General features: G+C 43.9%; 2 protein-coding genes across 2 annotated transcripts in view; both read right to left on the bottom strand.

Annotated features, from left to right (window-relative positions):
- The window catches only part of grik1a (glutamate receptor, ionotropic, kainate 1a), a 211,024-nt gene that overhangs the window by 46,162 nt on the left and 145,840 nt on the right, over window positions 1-19,022 (bottom strand). The gene's annotated exons all lie outside the window — the stretch shown is intronic.
- fat3b (FAT atypical cadherin 3b) overlaps window positions 5,652-19,022 on the bottom strand; it is a gene marked incomplete at its 5' end in the record, with an annotated part of 60,189 nt that continues 46,818 nt past the window's right edge. The window contains 5 exons of the mRNA XM_084564098.1: window positions 5,652-6,999; window positions 10,882-10,920; window positions 11,195-11,254; window positions 11,884-11,982; window positions 17,859-18,114. Coding sequence (XP_084420224.1) covers window positions 6,248-6,999; window positions 10,882-10,920; window positions 11,195-11,254; window positions 11,884-11,982; window positions 17,859-18,114 — 1,206 coding nt within the window. The 3' untranslated portion in view covers window positions 5,652-6,247. The remainder of the gene's footprint in view (window positions 7,000-10,881; window positions 10,921-11,194; window positions 11,255-11,883; window positions 11,983-17,858; window positions 18,115-19,022) is intronic.

Below are 19,022 nucleotides of genomic sequence, written 5' to 3'. Positions count from 1 at the left end.
ATACAGAGATATGATTTTATTTTTGGCTGAGGTTTCAGCTCTCGAGTTCCCTTCTAAGTGTTTTTTCATCAAACAATCTAGTGCATTATTATTGTTCTTACGTTTGAGTCATCAGATAGACTGTAAAGGTTACTACCACAGGCTTTTCATGCCTGCACGGTTCGACAACAACCTAATAAAAATCTTACAGTAGCAACGTCAGCAAATGCTCATTCTGCTGGTGAGCATAAAAACCCCCCGATGATCAAAGCACAACGTGGAGCAGACCTCCCTCTTACCGAAATCAGATCTCAGCAATCTCGAGGGTGACGGCGTACCAATTCCTTGGAGCGAGAGCAGATAAGAAGCTGAGCTCTGAGGCCCATGATGCAGCCAAATTTTTCTCCGCAGCACGTTTATCCATCACGCTGCCTCACCTCTGTTTAAGGCAGCGTTTCTCTACGAGATTACAACAAACCGGGAGTTCAAAAGCGCGACACTGAAGGCCCCTGTTAAATCAGCATATCGGGGCTGAAGCCAATACTTACGGAGGGTGAAATGAACGTATTCCAGAAAATGGGATTCAGTTTTTTCATTTCTCTTTGTGTATTTTGCAGGAAGTGGCCACGAGAGAGCGGAGGGGGGAAATAAATCTAACCAAAGACATTTTCTTTGAGGCAATTATCGTATTTCAGTGTCTTGTAAATGTGACATAATCCTGTAGCGTTTATGCACTTTCATCACGTCAGAAAATCCAATAAAAGACGTGAAGTGAACGGTTAACTTCCCCGTCTCACACATAGCAGTTTTGCAGGCATATGCCAGAGGATTGCCTTAGTAATAATCTCTTAAAACAGCAGGGAGGGGGAGGGGGTGTGATAGGATGGGACTGGTACAGCCTCTTCTACACATGTCTGAGGGCAGCTTTACGATGGAATTTCATATCCCCATACATACACACACATGTCACCTCCTCACAATCAATTTCCCCGTTCCCCAGCCGCCTTGCTTTAGCGGTGCTTTAGCGTGCTGCAGTCTGATCCCAGTCATAAATTTAAAGGACCTGTAAATAATGCATGTGATGAAATTGCTTCAGACACTGACTGCCATTTGTAACCATTATGAGTGCCCATGTGCATGTGTGACGGCTCGTCGGGGTGCGTGCATGTGTCATCGGAGACAGATGTTAGGCACATAGATTAGGTCTGGCTGGGTGTGTAATCCTGGTGTTACTGAGAACGCCGTGGCTTTATAATCACCCCCACAGCTACCCCTCAATAAGCAAGAACTTGGGAGCGGTAATCTCTCCTACTTTTACCACTTCCTCCACTGCGCTCTCGCCTTTCTTACGCGTCCTGTGCTTCAATCCCCTCCTCCTTTATGTAACATCCCTTCATCCTTGTGTCCATCCCTTTCCTGCTGTGTCCAGGCAGATCTGGAGGAGAGTCATTGTGAAAAAAAAATGGAGCAGAGAAGAAGCAGAAGGAGGAAAAAAAAAATAAAAATGGTGGGTAGAAAGAGGTTTTAAGTGGCTTAGCTGACTCTGTGGTGTAAATGCCAGATGGTCCAATGAAAAGCCAGCAGAGCTAAAAAGACTGGCAGGTCCTCATCAGCTTTGTCTGATGCGTGATGAATAAACACGGCACTCACTATGTTTATTGCTCCGTGTCTCTTTTTTTTTTGCTTGCACACCCTCCCAGTATCTGTCTTTGGTTTGACCCTGTGCCTGTCACTGGGACACCCAGCATGCTTGGAATACTTTAAACAAGCGGGACGGTCATCAAATGAGTTTCCCTGATAAGAGTAAGTTATCGGGACATGTTACGTAATCCTTGTCAGAATAATTTAATAAGCTCAGAATCTGGATGAATAAATTGCTTGTAGTGTTTCCCCCCGTCCCTCTGCAGGACTAATTCTACCTGTGGTTTGTTGTGTGCGATTTTGTTGTTGATTCTGTGAGCACCACACATAAGGCTGGAGGCAGAGGTAATGTTATGCAAGGTTTTGCCCGTAAGCGTAATGTCCTGTGGGTGATGACTCTTCTTTTTTTCTCCTAAAAGGAAGACATGATCAGCACAAAAAACACATAAATAAACGAGTGGATTCAGAGAAAGCTGACATGCCACCTGCTCCTTTCAGAGACCCCTGGCTGTTATCACTTAAGAAGTGTTTAGCATATTATGCTAATTGATAAAAACTCATTTTCTGTGTTGCCTTGTTGTGACAGACAGGGGTAATAGAGGAAACATGAATTCAGGTGTTGCGATCACATTAGGGAGCGAAACAGCCTGATTATTCTTAGGCTGTAAAGTTGGTTATTGAAGTTTTAAAATTGTCTCCCACCGTGGCGAGTTTCATCTAGTTTTATGAACATTTTACAGGGCAATGCATAAATTCTTCCTGGGCTGAGGGGAAAAAAAAAAACAAGAGATTCATCTCTCTCTCTCGAGTTCTGCCTTGTACCTGTTTGAGTCTTTTGTGGTTCATGGTTCCTGCAGGGAGAGAACAGAACTGGAACAAGCCAGCCAGCATTTAACTATGAGCTATTTCCATCTATTGCACTGACACAAACTGGCATGCACTAAAAGATATATGAAGTGTTTGACTCAAAAATGATATCCACACTTACTTACTTTCTGCAAAATGATCGCTGTCATGGAAATACAGCTGCAGCTGTTGGTTATCCTAAAATGCACACTTTCCAAAAAGCCATTTTAAAGGAAAAAATAACATTTTAGGAAAATATCAGTTTAAGGACACATTTTTAAGGTACCGTTTTCCCCCTCCCTAATAATTTGTCATGCATGCTAGCACCAAATCCTGACTTGTCCCAATCTCACGCATAAACAGCTCTTACATATTACATGCTAAAGAGTGGGTGAGTGTGTAGTCTGATGTCAAACTGTTCTGCTGCTCCCTCCTGTGTAGCGCTGCATCTATGAAGCATGCACTATTTTAAGGGCAGGTATGTCGTGTTGAAAAGTACACAGAGAAAAAAAAAATAGAAAATCACGCCTCTACTGTAGCCCACAGCAAACGAGACACACCTACTCTCCCCTTAATTGGCCAAAATGTGTTGCATGTGACAGAAAAAAAATAAAAAATAAAACGCAAACACAATCAGAGAAACGTCTGGTTGCCATGGGAATGTTTTCTGGCAGATAGTCAGCCTGACGGTGTTTGTACGAGGAGGGTTGGATGATAACAAGGACGAGGCTTGTGTGTCGACTCCACGGGGGGGTGGGAGGGGAAATAATCAAAAACCACAAAGGTTCCGTGGCGTGTCTTCTTGTTAGGGGCAGACAGAGTGCAGCGCATAGTCATAGAGCACAATGGCCGCCGCCGCCTGCCTCCAACCTTTTGTCACCAATCAAGAATTAATGAGTGGTCACCTTTGAGGATGTAGATAAAGCGATTACGAAATGCCACCAGTAGCAGACGCTCTAACATTTAAGTTGCTCTAATTTGGATCATGTGCAGATGTGAATGTTTTAGTAATCAAACACCTTAGGCTCTGGAATGCCTCCGCGTTTTTGACGGCTGGTGTACCAGTCTCAACACGGAGGCAGGCAAAGTCTTACCCAATCAGAGATGCATGCACATGGAGATGCACAGTCTGCATTATTTAATTACAGCACTGGGTCAGTATGGAAATAAACCCGCAGGAACAAAGAGTAGCACACAACAAGCCGGAAACATTTATTCAAGTCAGCAAAGAAATCTGTTCCTGAGGTAAACAACTAGACATAATGGGAAGATTCTGCTGAAATCTGCTCAACTGTTATAGACAGCGTCTATAGCCGAAGCAATCTAAGCCACGATCGCTACAGCCTTTTCAAACCACCTCGAACGGTTTTCAGAATAAAATTCATTGTTTGACTGATCATACAGTTTATGCACTTGACATTCCAGAAACATTCTTACGCCCCCACGTCTTCCCGGGACATTGATGACTTTAAGCTCTGCTAAATGAATCTGCCAGATTCCAGTGGGGAGGGAAAGAAAAACACATAAGAGGCGTGACAAGACAGACTTGATGGGATTAAATATCTTATGGGGATTATTTATCTCACGTCGTCTGGATTGAGATATAGCTAACCTGCTAGAGCACACCAGGTACATATTCCCCCTTAGGACACATGTCATTTTCCTTCCAATGAAGTGCGATTGGAATATATTCCTCGAGTCCACGTAATGTGCAGCCGCTCAGCCCCAAGTACATAAACATTGTGCACCAGCGTGTCAGCGACCTGAAATAACTTAGGCTTGAAAGGTAGTTTGCAGGATGATTCAGCCGTAATGGGTGGCAATAAAGTGTAAAAACATGACAGCAAAGGTGTCTCACTTGTTAGCGCCGAGGCTCTGGGTTTTAAAATGTCAGCCTCTGGAAGCTGCTAGCTGTTCCGTGTCGACTTTGCATGGTCTCACAATATTCCTGTGGGTTTCCTTCGGTTGACGCGGTCTTTCATCCGCGGTCGGAGGGCATGCAGGCCAGGTGAACTGGAAACTCTAAAGTGCCCACAGGTGTGAATGTGTTTGTCAGTGTGTTGGCCTGACCTGTCCGGGATGTTTCTGTGCCAGCTGCCCGGTCGGTGCAAGCTGGGACACGCTTCGGCAACCCGCTTACACCGTAGACCTAAAGGGCGGAGGAGGGCGAATGGCTGCCATATTGTGAGACATGGATGCATTAACAGTAAATCTGATCTGGCCACGTTAGGAAACTGTCAGCTGGATTGAGGCTTTTAGCGTTGGACAACAAATAAGTCAATTTAGTACAACGATGTGTCCTTGAATTTCCATCACACTGTCTGATTGAGGATAATTTGCATTTACGCCTGGTAGTGCGTGTCCTTTGGGAGTCTGGAACAGTTTGCGTATATTGTTTGCTGTTTAGTAAGATGTAAATGAGAGTTCTGTTACGGGAATGTTAACCAGATGATCCAGTATACATTAAACGTGAGATGAAGGCAGGTCAGCGCAGGTGTTTCCATTCCTAACTGCAGTTCTGACAGCAAACATCTGGCCTGGCTTATCCCCAGTCCACAATTTGTCCTGGACTGCCATTACGAATACGTTAATCCCGAAGCGCTCCTGGTTATCTTCCACCTGTTTGTTCTGCCCTGTTTGTTTCGAAGTTGTTTAACATGGAGGTTATTTCCATTTGCGCCCCCCCCCCCCGCCCCCCACCTTGTTGTGCATGAACCGAGAGCACAGCACAGCGTTTATCAGCGAGCCAACCATGTGCACACGTCCCGGGTGAGTGATTCTGTACTTCACGGTTGCATTTCCACACAGTTCTCTAAAGCCTTTCAACACACAATGTCAGAAAAATTCACTTGACATGTTAACACCAGGTGTAAAGTGAGCTTAATTCTATCAGAGGCGCCGCTGAAAGTTCGGCTTCGTCAATATATACAAAATGCGCGCGTGGGTCGTTTTTGAATGTGTGTTCGTAGGTGCACCAGTGCTACCACGCACCGGCTTTCGAACTGCAGAGCGGGTATTGTGTGTAGAAATGAGAGGTCAAAAATATGTGGCGTTACCTAAAGTGCTGTATTTAATCACAGTTAGTTATACAAACCAAATACCCATGGCTCGTGTGTTTATAGGGGCTCATAAGGAACCACACAATCGAACAGAGTAATTATTTAAATAAATAACTATATAATTAAATGATTAAGTAAAGATCCCATGGTATAAAGCTCAGGTAATCTTAATAGCATCTCTCAGGCTGTGTATCGGATGTGGCCGAATAGTTTTCTCCAAAACAACCCTGAGCATGTGCCAGCAAAAATAACGAATGCGCGGCTGAGTTAACTAAACGACTGCGTGTGTGTGCGCGATGTCACACAGCCGATTGAAGTGTGACGTACGTGATAACACATGTACATACATTGCTATCAAGTAAAGCAGAGTCAGGCCGGCTCCAAGTGCTGTGCCTCAGTGACTCTAAATAATAAATGCAAAAGTGTTGATTCGCAGCCAATCGGAGCCAACTCTCATGCGGCGCAGGTGAAGGCGTCTGGAGAATACATATATTTCGTCTTATTCCTCCTGCTTATAAATGAGCCAGGGGATTGGTGGTGGATTAGTGCTTGTTTACACCAGGATAATAATGCAGGATAATAAAAGCATGTATGGTAATATTCCCGTTCAATTATATTTTACGTGGTAGACCAGTGGTGTATTATTATAATGCCAAGTGTAATCAGAGAGGATCAGCGCCTCCCTACAGTTTATAAAGGAATATTCAATCAGTCTTGTGTGCTCATTTAAATCCGTCCAAGCCTGCTGCGGGTTCAGATCCAGTCGAGGCTCTGTTTATTCGTGTGGCTCTCCTGGCTCTGAGTGACACCAGGTTCAGTAGTCTTTCGAGCTCGTCCCCGTTGCCTGCCAGGCTGCTGGAGCCGAGTCCCCCGCGATCCTCCTGTGATCCCCTCCATTCTCCTGTCTGTAAGTCCCAGGCTCTGAGGGGGGGCATGAGCTGAGCCGGGTGCAGGTTGAGACCCGGGGGGCTCGATGGGTATCCGTCGTATGCTCGCCGCGTTGGTGGTAAAGTGTCGTAATGACTCTCCGTGTCTTCGTTTTGGTCTGGATCGTGGCAGGACTCTCTGTATTCCTCGTAGACGGGCGAGGAGCTGCCTTCGCATCTGTCATGGCCTTGCAGCTGCTGGTGGTCCCGGTGCGACCCTGCATCCCTGCTCCTGACGCCTGCATCCTTTCCTTCCCCGTCGTGGCGTCTCTTTTCTTCCCTGGCCAGGTTACGCTTTCTCACCCAATCCCCAGACTGATTCCTCTCCCACTGGAAGGCCCTCTTCCCAGTCTCTTGTTCCCGCTCACGGCCCCTGTCAGCACTGTAACCCATCACTCTGAAGTCCAGCTGGAGAGAGCGCGTGCTGCCTCCACGTCTGATGTTCTGCTCAGTGTCACTAAGGTCATAATGGGATCCTATTTCTGGAGGACGCAGGCGTGATGGCGACAACCAGCTTGAAGTCTGACAGGAAGACTCCCACTGGTATGCTGAAAAGTAGAGACAGACAGAATTTTTACAACTAAAAGTACGATTTTATTAGATTTAAAAGGGATCTGAGTCAACATTTTGGTGTTAGGAGCCTGAGGCTTGTCTAACAAGTGCTGCCAAATCACTGGACATATCTAGCTCTCGCTGGAGTGCGTGTGTCATGGTATGAAAAGCTTCCTCTTTGCATCGCACACTTTGAGCAAGAATTAGATAACAGATAATCTGTCTAATTCGATGAGTCACTGAAAGGTCCACATCAATAAATCACTTTAAAAACAACAATATCGCTGCAATCTTATCTACAAGAGGTAGAGTGAAGTCAAAGCTGTGAATGTGCTTTGGTGCCGGACTGGGGATTTTCACATTTACTCAAATCACTGCAGATCCCATCTCTGGCCTTGTGAAGCCTCAACATATCTTGAGGCGAAATACCACAAACACAAGGTGCCAGGGTCTGGATGGAATTTGCTGCTTGCTATTAAACAAACTCCTTTACTTAGCAGGGGGAAAAATAATTCATCACATTAACTCTTCTTGTGTTTGTTTCTATATTCGTCCTCTTTAGTTTTTCCTGTGCTTATTATTTCATCCCTTGATTGGGTTTATTTTTGTGGAAAAGTGGCGCTTGTTAGTCGAGTCCATGTGAGAGTGTGCGCTCCGTGTCTGAGAGTTTCATTTATGTATTTATTTTTTTGGGTCTCTGATGCAGTGGGAGGCTCATGGATGGCTTTGCTTCTCTGTGTCGCTGTGAGGCTGTGTGTGTGTGTGTTCTGGTGGATTCCTCCTGCGGGTTTACCATAGACTGTGGTGTTTACGTTGTGTAATCGCTCCATTTCTCATTTAGTATTTAATACCGAGCAAATAAAATCTGTCAATAAAACACATTTCAGTTCATGCTGTCAAATGGCCCAAACTCCCCACTAATCCAGAACTTCCTACAAACTAAAGCATGCAGGTTGCATAATTCATGGTTAGGTTAATGAGCTGTGAGTGAAAAAAAATATCATATTGATGAAGAGGGAGAAGCCAGAGGGGTCACACTCTGTGTGGGATGGAGAGTACACTTCATTAGTGCGCTGGAGAGTGCCAGCCCCTGGTATATAATGCATGACACATGTGTGGACAGCCGTGCCAACAAACAACAAAACATTTGGGAGTTCCTAGTGGCATGCCATGCTGCAAGTGTTTTTGGGTTGCAATCATTTCAAGAGGTTAAGGGGGAAAAAATAATTGAATGCTCTTACAGTCCACAATGTACTCTTTGATGAACTCTACACAAATCTCATCTTTGCTCTGCAGGTGGCGACTTGCTGTCAGTGAAGGGGAAAAACAAAACAAAGATCTCATGGGACAGGGCGGCTTTGATGATGAAATTCTCACACAAGCAAGTCAGCGCGGGAGGACGAGGTGAGTTATGACACAGAAGAAGACGCACTTGTTAATGGGAGAGGGGAGCTGGCAGAGAGCCGCTTAGCACATCGCTGATACATGTAAACAGACACAAAAAAAAAACACGCGCGCGATGAACGCTATGATACACATGCGCTCATGCACACTGCAGTTGTACGCACTAACACAAAGTGGAAACCTCATGCGGCCGCCGTTAATGATATACAGTATCAGACGGAGACAAACATTCAGGTCCCTTTTTCAGAGTAGCACGCATCAACACTGTTGACCTCATTATAAATCAGATGTGTTTGTCCTTTTCTTTACGCTACAGTGAGCCTGTATATAAAATTTAAAAAAATATATGTTTGCATTCTACTGAATCCTGTTTTGTGGAAAAACCTATTGCTCAACAATTCAATCATCATTTTATTCTCTGTCAGAAATAAAAAGCTGCTTGTGCTTCAGTAGGCTGGCAGCGACAGAGGCACAAACACCGCCTTGCTCTGGATAAGTAATGAAATGCTTTGTAGGCCTAGTAAATTACATGCAGCTGAGAACAAACAGACTCGGTAACTATGCGCCGATTAATATTGATTGTAAGACTGTAGCACAAGCGACTGATGGGAACGTCGAGGTTTCGCATGGCAGGTGCGACTGGATCGCGGCTGTCCTGACGCTTGTTTCGGGAAAAGCGTGCATTCAGTAGGAGTGAAAAGCCAGTGGTCATGCTGTTGATGATTTAGTGTGGAAAAAGAAAGCGTTTGAAGCTGCCTTCTCCTCACTGTTCTGTGCGGATGTGAGGCTTGGCTCAAAGTGCCCCTAAAATCCACCGAGACCCTCTACAAGGCCGTGGTGAAAGCTTTGCTTTTGCTTTGAGAGAGGACTGATGCACCCAATTTAACCGTCATCACGATCTTAATTAACTATGAACTGGATTATGTTATGCAATATATCCTTAACCTAATGTCAGAGAAAGATGTGTTTATGAAAACTGTGGTGCAAAGAGGTTTCACGTAATCTGTCATTTTAAAGATATTATTTTATAGCTATATAATCACTTTCACATATAAAGGACTAGACAGCGATCCGCCACAACATTAAAACCACTGACAGGAGGAGTAAATAACATTGACCATCTTTTGACAATACAATGTTCTGCTGGGAAACTTTTGGACCTGGCATTCACCAGGCACCCCCACCCCATAGCAATAACACCCATTGACGGCAGCAGCCATCCCCAGCAGGATGCAGCCTGACACAGGCACGCACACACAAAAACAGTTTTTTTTTTTAAAAAAAACCTTGAAAAACAGCACAAGGTGTTGACCTGGCCTCCAAATTCACTAGATCCCAAACTGATCAAGTATCTGTGGGATGATCCACAGAGCCCCCTCCCCTCAACCCACAGGACCCAAAGGCCACTTACACAATATTAGGAAGGCGGTCATAATGTTATGCCTGATCGGTGTACATTACATTCAAGACAAATGCTCATCAGCACCAGGTAAATCTCTTGCAGTAAACCAGAGCATTAAATCTGTTAAATCTGTTGGCTGCGGTGACATTTCTGTGCTGGCACACCGGTAGCTATGTGTTTTATTTCATCGAGCAATGAATGTTTGCCAGAGCCGAAGAGGAGAGCAACCGTGGCGACGAAGATGGAGTAGCCTGCAGTATAACAGAGACTATCAAGCAGGAACGAGAGCTACAAACTTAACTAAAGTTCCATGAATTCACCGTCTCAGGCGGTCAGGAAGAATGGAATAGAACCCAGGAAGCTTCAAAGAAAGGTTTCTGGTCTTTCAGATAAAAAAGACACTCAACCTTCAGAGCACTCAGGGTATTACAGTCTCAAAAAGAAAGCACCCAACAGCGAGGACGACCATGGATTACTCTTGGTGTGACATTTCCTTTGTGGAGAGCGTTGAAAGAAGAAACGGACTGAAGGGGTCACATCACAACCTGGATGAACAGCAGAAGTGATGACTCTTCTGGAGAGCTTGTGGAAAATAAGTCCACCTATCTGTATATTTTCTTTAAGTGAGGTTAGAGCCTAAATGAGCCACTCATCTACATTAGATAATGGATGACACTGATTGATTTAAGTTGTAGTAAACTTTGAGTGAAATTGTGTCTTTCCACAGCCACAAGGGGGAGATAAAAGTTCCTCACTGTATCTTATTTTGGCGCCAGACGATCAGAAACAAACTCTCGGTTTCTAGTTATGTTTCTTCACCTCCAAAGTCTGGAAACTTAACTCGAGTCTGGAAGCCTATAGTAGCAATTAAAAGTCTGCACATAATAAAAAAAAAAAAAATGGCATGAACAAAAATGTAATCTGTAGTGTAGCGGGTGTGAAAAAAAGTATTCGGAGCAAATGATGTGAACGAATATAAAAGGCTGGGTTTTGGTAGCATAGCTGGAGAAATGAAGCAAAAAGGGATGGCAAGTTAATAAGATGTTTTTCTGCTGCTTTGCGTCGTACTCACCGGGGCTGTTCCGCCGCTGTTCTTTGTCCATGTTTGACACTACAAAGGGAGCGAGAAAGCGAAAGTCAGAGACAAACAACACCGAAACCAAAGGGGAAAAATTGAAACACGGAGAGACACGGAACACATTATAAATCTAAGCAGGATGTTTTATTCTTAATAAGAGAGGGGGCCGAGTCGCAGGGGCTTGGCTGCATTCATCACATTGTATCTTTGTACTCCGCTGCTAGACAAACATTTTGGCTTCGGGAGACGGGACACAAAAGACTGAGCAAAGGAACATAGAGGAGAAACAGGACATGTTCTTTCATACCTTCACTTTCAATATTATCAACAGCGTCATTGACTAGACGTATGACTGTCACTATGGAGGCTAAGCAGAATACAGAGAGAAAAACAGAAACATCGTTAGTACATTCATGAATGGGATAGGTGTCATGTGCCGGGCGTGAGTGAGACATGGCGGGGGAATGCGTGCATGCACACGTGCAGAGAGCAGAGGATAGACACGTTCGTATGCGTGTGCTACGTGCTGGTATTTATGCATGCGCGACATGAGGACCCTTTTCTCTGCAACTACACTAATTAGACGGGAAGGAATGCATCGACTTGGATCTCCTGTTTGAAGAACACAACCCCACACACATGCACACACGCGATCATTATGTTGTCCGACTTCCAGCCTCTTTTACTTAACCAAGAAAAGATCAATGGTATTGAGTTATCGTGGGGGAAAAGACTCCGTGCAGAGTTCTAGAGAAGTTTATTAAAAAAGTTTTTCCTCTGCCTGTGCATTAACCTTTGATGTATGGATTTGGTTGAATGGAGGTTCCTCTCATGAAACATTTCCACTGGTCGATTATCTGCTTGAGCTATGGTTAGAGTCCCAGCATTCAGGGAACGTTATCTACAGCAGTAGTTCCTGGTATTTTCTTTTCTTTTTTTTTTTTTGGCTTGTGAAAGATTAAAGAGTGCGGAGTGTTTTCGGGTTTCCAGTCTTACCGTTGTCATCGAAGGACTCAGATGTGTAGGAGCTGAGGGAGTGCTCCTCAGAGTTGGAGTCTGAGAGGCAGGGTACATCGTCCACCAGCTCTGACTCACCTAATGTAAAAACACACAGATTCATATAAATGTACAGTATTCCGCTAAAAATTAAGGAAAAATTGTTCAGCTAATATAGTTGTGTGTCGCCGTGGATATAGTTTTGTCATTTGAACGCTTGTGTTCATCGCTCACAAGCACCCAATATTACACTTTTGTGCAAATACATGATGTTTTTACAATTGATGTGCACATGATTCAAATAAATCATGTGTCAGAGATCCATTTCAGAAGCATTTCTGTATTTTTTGCTAGGGGGCAAAACAAATACAACACATCTTTTTTGTCATTTGCCCATTCCAACTTAAAAGCGCACAAAAACACAGAAAAATGTTTTTCAGTTTGGCAAATGAGACCATGAGGAGCATATACTAACAAATACTTCTGTCCATGTACACTGATCAGCCACAACATTAAAACCACTGACAGGAGAAGTAAATAACATTGATCATCTTGTGACAATGCAATGTTCTGCTGAGAAACTTCTGGACCTGGCATTCATGTGGATGTTACTTAGACATGTACCACCCACATAGCCCAGACCAGGCACCCCCACCCCATAGCAATGAAAACTCCTTGATGGCAGCAGCCATGCCCAGCAGGATGCAGCCTGACACAGACACACACACAAAAACAGTTTAGGAACAACCAAAAAACCTGGCCTCCAAATTCCCTAGATCCCAAACTGATCAAGTATCTGCGGGATGATCCACAGAGGCCCCTCCCCTCAACCCATAGGACCCAAAGGCCCCCACTAACAACATCCTGTTGCCAGACACCACAGGACACCCTCAAAAGGTCCATGGCCATTCTCTGATGAGTCACAACTGTTTTAGAGGCACAAGGGAGACCTACACAATATTAGGAAAGTGGTCATAATGTTATGCCCGATCAGTGTGTATGCACATTTAAGGAGCTAACATAAGGCTTTTGAAATTTGAGTAAGCCAAGTGTGGACTTTACTAAATTGCTGTCTTTTCCCTCTAAGCCATTGTGGTTTTGTTAACTCAAGACTGCTGAAGCCTTGTATTAGCTCTGGACGGGCTCGCTCAGAAGAAAGATGTCTTACAAAAACGGTCATTTTGCAACCATTATGGACAAAAGAAACAATTACCAATGGACCAATAACTCCGTCAGTGCCCTCATGGGAGATAAATCCACCTATCCATTAATTTTCTTTCTCTCTGACTCAGTGAGGAGATCTCAATCCGCCACCAATGTTCCCTCTAAGCTGCGCGCTTGCGCAATCGCGCACTGCTCGCACGTTCTCCGCGCACAAGAAAATCTATGCAGCGCATAAAAAAAATCCAACATGAACTGTAAATAAATTAAACAAGTAAATTGTTATTTGTTTATGTACCATTTTGCAATGTAAGTCAGTGAGTGACAGCTGTCCAGCCAATGATATGATGCGGTTCACTTACGCTGCCAATCACGTGCCCCCCCCCCCCCCCATATGCGCCGCGGCGCCGGTGTTTTGCAGGTTAGCTAGGTAACAGTGCGGCGGAGTTAAGGCAGTGGCGCATCCACTCACCAAGACAAAGTAAAAATTAAATGTGGTTCTTTTAAGATGGAATGGCTGTCGGAGTGTGTGCAAACAGAAGAACCAGCGGTGAAACTGGGTTAGATTTTTCTTTTTCGAGAGAGAAAGGTCTGCTCTGCAAAACTTGGCGTTGCCAACAGTCCCTTGAAAAACAGAATCGTTCCGTATTTAGAAACAAAAGTACGCGTCCCATATTGAGCTGAAACAGGACGCACTTTGTCCCGTATTACCGTGAGAATCAAAAGTAGCGTGTAAAATGTCAATGTAATTAATGAGTAACAAGGCGCTTTATATGAACATTTAAAGTTATTCCCAGGCCGTCTCCTGCTCTGTGACCAATAAGCTGACAGCGGGAATCCTGCTCATCTCATTGGTCCAGGTACTGTTGCTTGTGAAGAAGATACCAGAAGACAACAAAGCTACAACTTTTCCTCAAACTCTCTGTTTGAACTTTTCATATTGCACTATTACAAAAGGAATGTTCTGCTTTCTATTGTTTTATGTTCATTTATACAGTTTTAAGTTAAGCAGGACAGGTTTCTGCTTAAGAAAGATATTTATTGTAGCCTAATCTGTTAATTTTAATATTTTTTTAATACAGGGTTTATTTTATCTCTGAAAGGTGTACATGTGTCAGTTCTTCCAGAGCAGGACTCTCCCTCACCCAGACAACACCAAGACCCTCACACTGACATATAACATACTACACAGCTCATGAACAACAAGATTTTTGTTCTTTTTATGTTAAGTGGGCCAAATCACTTATATTAAAAGTAACGGAAATTACTGCTATAGCGTGATTCTTTTGATAAACTATGTAACTTGCTATGATCTCAGGTTTTGGACAGGTGTGATACTGGTGTGTGGCCCCAGCCTACATGTGTGATGTTGCTCACAGTGGTCCACAGTGTACTCACAGAGTTTTTGTGTATGCCCAGACACATGAAAAATTAGAGGGAACATTGTCCGCCACATATCCACTTTAGACGATGACATAGATATGGGCCGCAGTAAATTATCTCTTTTCCCGAAAGCTGTCTAACTGCTTCGGAGGACAAGCGTTTTCAATAAATCCCAGAACACCCAGTGCGCCTCCAGCTCAGCTCATTTGGAGCACCAGCTGGAGGTCTCACGGAGGGCTACTTGTTCTTGTGTGACTCCTCAAAAACAGCAAGTCGACTGGAAAAATATCTTCCAAAGCACGGCAAAACGCATGACAAAGTAAACAGCTCTGAGTGAGCATCTGAAAACCTTGTGTGCCCTGGCCAGGTTGTTCCCACCGCAGCAATCAGAACTCCGATTTCAAGTTACGAAACCTGACATTTTGTTCCTGCAAACAAGTTAAATATCAGTTGGAGAACTCTGCCAGCCTTAAACTCTCCAGTTAGAATCTGAATGTCTGCAAAAGCACCACTTCTAATAAGCAAATGCTTACAAGTCAGTGTGATCCCTGGCATTGTTTTTCTTTGCTGGGCTGTTATTTAAAGGGTAGCATTCTTTCAAATCACTCAGAACTGCCTCTGAGTGAGTGATTGTCAAACGATGCCAGAGGGGCAGAGCAGGTATTTGGGTGTCACAGTGACTTCAGATAAAGGCATCAGGCTGTGAAGGCTGTCTGCAACAACGGTCTGTTAAGCTAAGAGACAGGTATGCTGCTCCACCAGGTACTCCAATCTGGCGGCAATAAAACGCCTGGTTTCACGTTCAAAGTGGGGGAAAAGAAACAGAGGGCCAACAGAGCGGAAATCATGCGCTCTAAAAAACAATTCTACTTGCGAAATGAATCTGCTTGGAAATGGAAAGTGGCAGCCTCGCTGACGTGATTAAAAGTAACTCTCGACAAACTTCTGGGCAAAACCTAAGAGGCTTTATGTTGGAGGGTGGAACAAATGGGGAGAAACAGAAAGAGAAAACAGTTTACAGACATTTCACTCTGCCTCTGCCTAATCGCGACACACTTTGCATCAATCAGTGTTTGGAACTGAGTATCAGTTTCACACATCGGTTTGGCGTTAAGTGCTTTTAGTCTTGATTAGATAAACCTGAAATCATAACTTTGCTAATTTAGCTCTATTACAGCTGATTATACATAGACACAGTAAATGCCAAATGGAAAAAGTAGGAGAACTCTTGTCTTGAAACTAGCTAAGGTACTGACAAAGGTATCTGTACCATATCATCTGAAACTAAGCCCAGTTCTGTTTTGCAGGTAAAAATGAGATGACCTTTACCTGCTGTTGTTTCTTGCTCTTTCCTCTGCACCCCTATATGTCCTATTTGTGAATAGCTTTTGTTTAACAGTGGTATTCAGTTAAGGGTGTTTTGTCATTGTGCCTTGCTTCTCATAACCGGACTCGACAAGTTTTCTGTCGGATCCTCTAAAAACTGTAAACATGCACATTTGGCAAGCGAGTTTCAGGGCTTTGCTCATGTTATGATCAAAACAGTACCCGGCGACTATGTCCACCAAGGCCAGTGCGTCTGGACATCAGCTTTTCAAGCCTGAGCTATGCGGTCATGGTCGAGAGAGTATGGAACAAGAGAAACGCTCCTGTGGGAACGTGAGCAGTAAGGCAGTACCATCAATCAAACCAAACAGGAACGGCAGCGCAGTTCCACCGGTCTTATTCAGGACAGAGGCGAAGGGACATTCGACATAATCTATATATATATTTTTTTTACTCATTTCTTTCTTTTCTTTTTTCAATTGCACTCATTCGTTATTCCCAGTGACAACCCTACCATGTGTCACTGTAGGCAGCCATGTGTTACGAAGCCGACCCCTACTGTAATCCCTCCACTAACACACAGCCAAACCATATACTGAAACTTTTCAAATTCCCTATTGCAATCCACATTTTAATCACCCATCCTGATTCTGACCTCGTCTGAGCTGAGAATCGAAATCTAAACTTTCATAAAACATCTAATTAGGCCGAATTATGTGTCAATACAATTGATTAGCCTGCAAACGCTTTAATTTGGCTCGCTTTTTCTCCCCATCACCGTCTCAGCACCGAGCCAAACATAGTTAGAGCTCGATAGTTCTGACTCCGTTTCCTTTTCAGCAACCAAAACAAATTCACAAATTGCTTTCCTGTAATCCATCCTGTAATTGGTGTAGCATTTGCGCCGACGACATGAATCATCCCGTGTTTGAAAGCGCAGTTGCCAAAAACCCAGCAATATGGGACATGATTTGTTCCTCGAATATTTTTCCCCAGGTATTTAATTATTCACCACATTTGATTTATTCATGATGGTGCAGGTAATGATGGTGAATTACCAATATGCTCCCTTGTTAGTTAGTATTTCATGTATTGACTTGTGGCCTGTATTGCAATATTCATTATTGCACTGGTTGCCGTGACGTATATAAATAACTTTCCAATTGATTAGTTAACATGGCAATTAACGCTGGATTCATATGTGCATAAATCTGGATACTACTTTGCTATATGTTTAATAATGTCTAAATTAATGGACTGCGTTGTAACTGTGAGCCCGACGGCTACGTGGTTCTCCTTTAGCTGCACACACTCAGCAAGGGAGCAAAAAATAAAATAACCTATTTCCCATTCCCACAGGAAGAAATCAATAATTAACAGGCAGGAAGTTCCCGCTGAAAGCTGTATTATTCAAACAACAGGTCGGACAGAGAATCGAAATATCTGACGTCTTCCTTAGCACTGAAATGCAACGTGGTTATTTCACTGGCGGAGAACAAACTCTGAACCGGGGTCTTGTTGTTGACAAGAGTTGTCAGCTAAATATTGGAGCGAAGCTGAATTATCTGACAACAATGTCTTGCTGCTCGCCTTCAGTTTGTTGCCGTCTCAGCTTACAAAGACACACGTGGGGCGAAAATTGGCCAAAAAAAAAAAGTTGGCCGCCTTTGTGTGGAAGTGCTCCGACTACTTTGATTTGGACTTTCCTGAGCAAAAGTAGGACAAGAACATATGACATCAGTTCTGGCTGATTACCCTGACCATTCAAACAGAAGTGCACGGGAGATGTAAGAGTTTTATCCTGATACAAGAGGACATAATTGCCAATTTCGGCGGTGTTACAGAAAGATCATTTATTGCTCCTAGGGAGTAAATACTAAAACTAAAATGGAGTGAAAATAAAAATATGACTTTTTAAGCACTCTTGCTTACTCTGGGCCATTTTCTTTGATGTGTGTGATCAAAAGACACAGATCACTGTGAAATAAGCTCTCTCTGTGAAGATGGTGGTATGGGTATAACGCAGTGAGTTCACGGCCTGTGTACTCCTCGCCCTTTTGATCAGGTCAGAGACTGAGTGCGCGCGCACACTGTCGCAGCCTTACCCTGTGGACCGTTATCTCTCTGTGTTCTCTCCAGCTCAAAAGCCCTCTGCCCCCACTCGTCCTCCCTCTCATCTCGGACCCTCTCCAGCGCTTTCTCCCTCATTTCTTCGCCTTCCCAGGACACCTTGTGCGCCGGGCTGTGCTCCGAGCGGCGCGCAGACGCCGAGGGGAGGTTGGGCGCCACGCTGCACACGGCGATGCCCCTCCTGTTGGCCACACCTCGGACGTTAGGCGTGTCTGAGAGGAAGCTGCTCAGCTGTGGAGAGGAAGAAAGTAATCCTCTGTGTGAATGAGTTCTCCATGTCACAGAAATCCGTTGTTGTTCAAAAGCACTGCTGATGATCCTGGTTACATGATCTGTCATTATAAGGACCACAGATAGTGTTTATTATGAGTCCACCCTACATACATTGTTCTGCTTTTTACTCCTGTTTAAGAAACATTTTAATCTGACAAATAAGACTAAAGGTTTTCTTAAATTGTTCTTAGGGCACAAACCAAGTGCAGATTTGTGTAAATTATACACTACTTTCAGCCCATTTATCTCAGTGTCTCTGGGCAGGGTCGCAATCGTGGGAGACTACTTTTGAGAAAATACTCAGTAAGCATTCATCATCCCATATTTTGTATTGTGTCAAAGCCTCGTCACTCTTCAGCGATGCCACGGAAGCAGTTATTTGTAGCTCAGCCGTGCAGCCCGCTTTCCCTTTCTCTGACACACCGTGCCTGCTTTTGTCCCTATGGTTGTTTTGTAAGAACGGGAAAAATACAAGAAGTAATTTCATGAGTCAACTGATCACATAAGAAAAGCATTATCAAAACGGGCTAAAGGAGCGGGAAGATATGCTGTTAACACATACTGATATAATGTTTATTTTTTTTAATTATTATGGATTCATTATGCAACTCAAAATTGTGTTCTTATCTTACAGGCTGCAGGACTGTTAAATGACACTCGATGCCTGCTTGGCGATCACACTGGTAATTTATTTTCCTCAAATTTCATGCCTGCTTTCATTAGTGGCAGCATGAAAATATTGATATATAAATCTATATAATTACATTTTCTGCATTAAAGCTGCCATGAGAAATCTTACCAGTCTGGTGACTTTATGCCCGTATTATGATACCAGAGACGTGGAAACGAATTATCATCATTAATGC

Source organism: Chelon labrosus, assembly GCF_963514085.1.
Source record: "Chelon labrosus genome assembly, chromosome: 17".
NCBI classification, from domain to species: domain Eukaryota; kingdom Metazoa; phylum Chordata; class Actinopteri; order Mugiliformes; family Mugilidae; genus Chelon; species Chelon labrosus.
The sequence above is the reverse complement of the archived record's forward strand: the minus strand, read 5'-3'. Positions and strand labels throughout refer to the sequence as shown.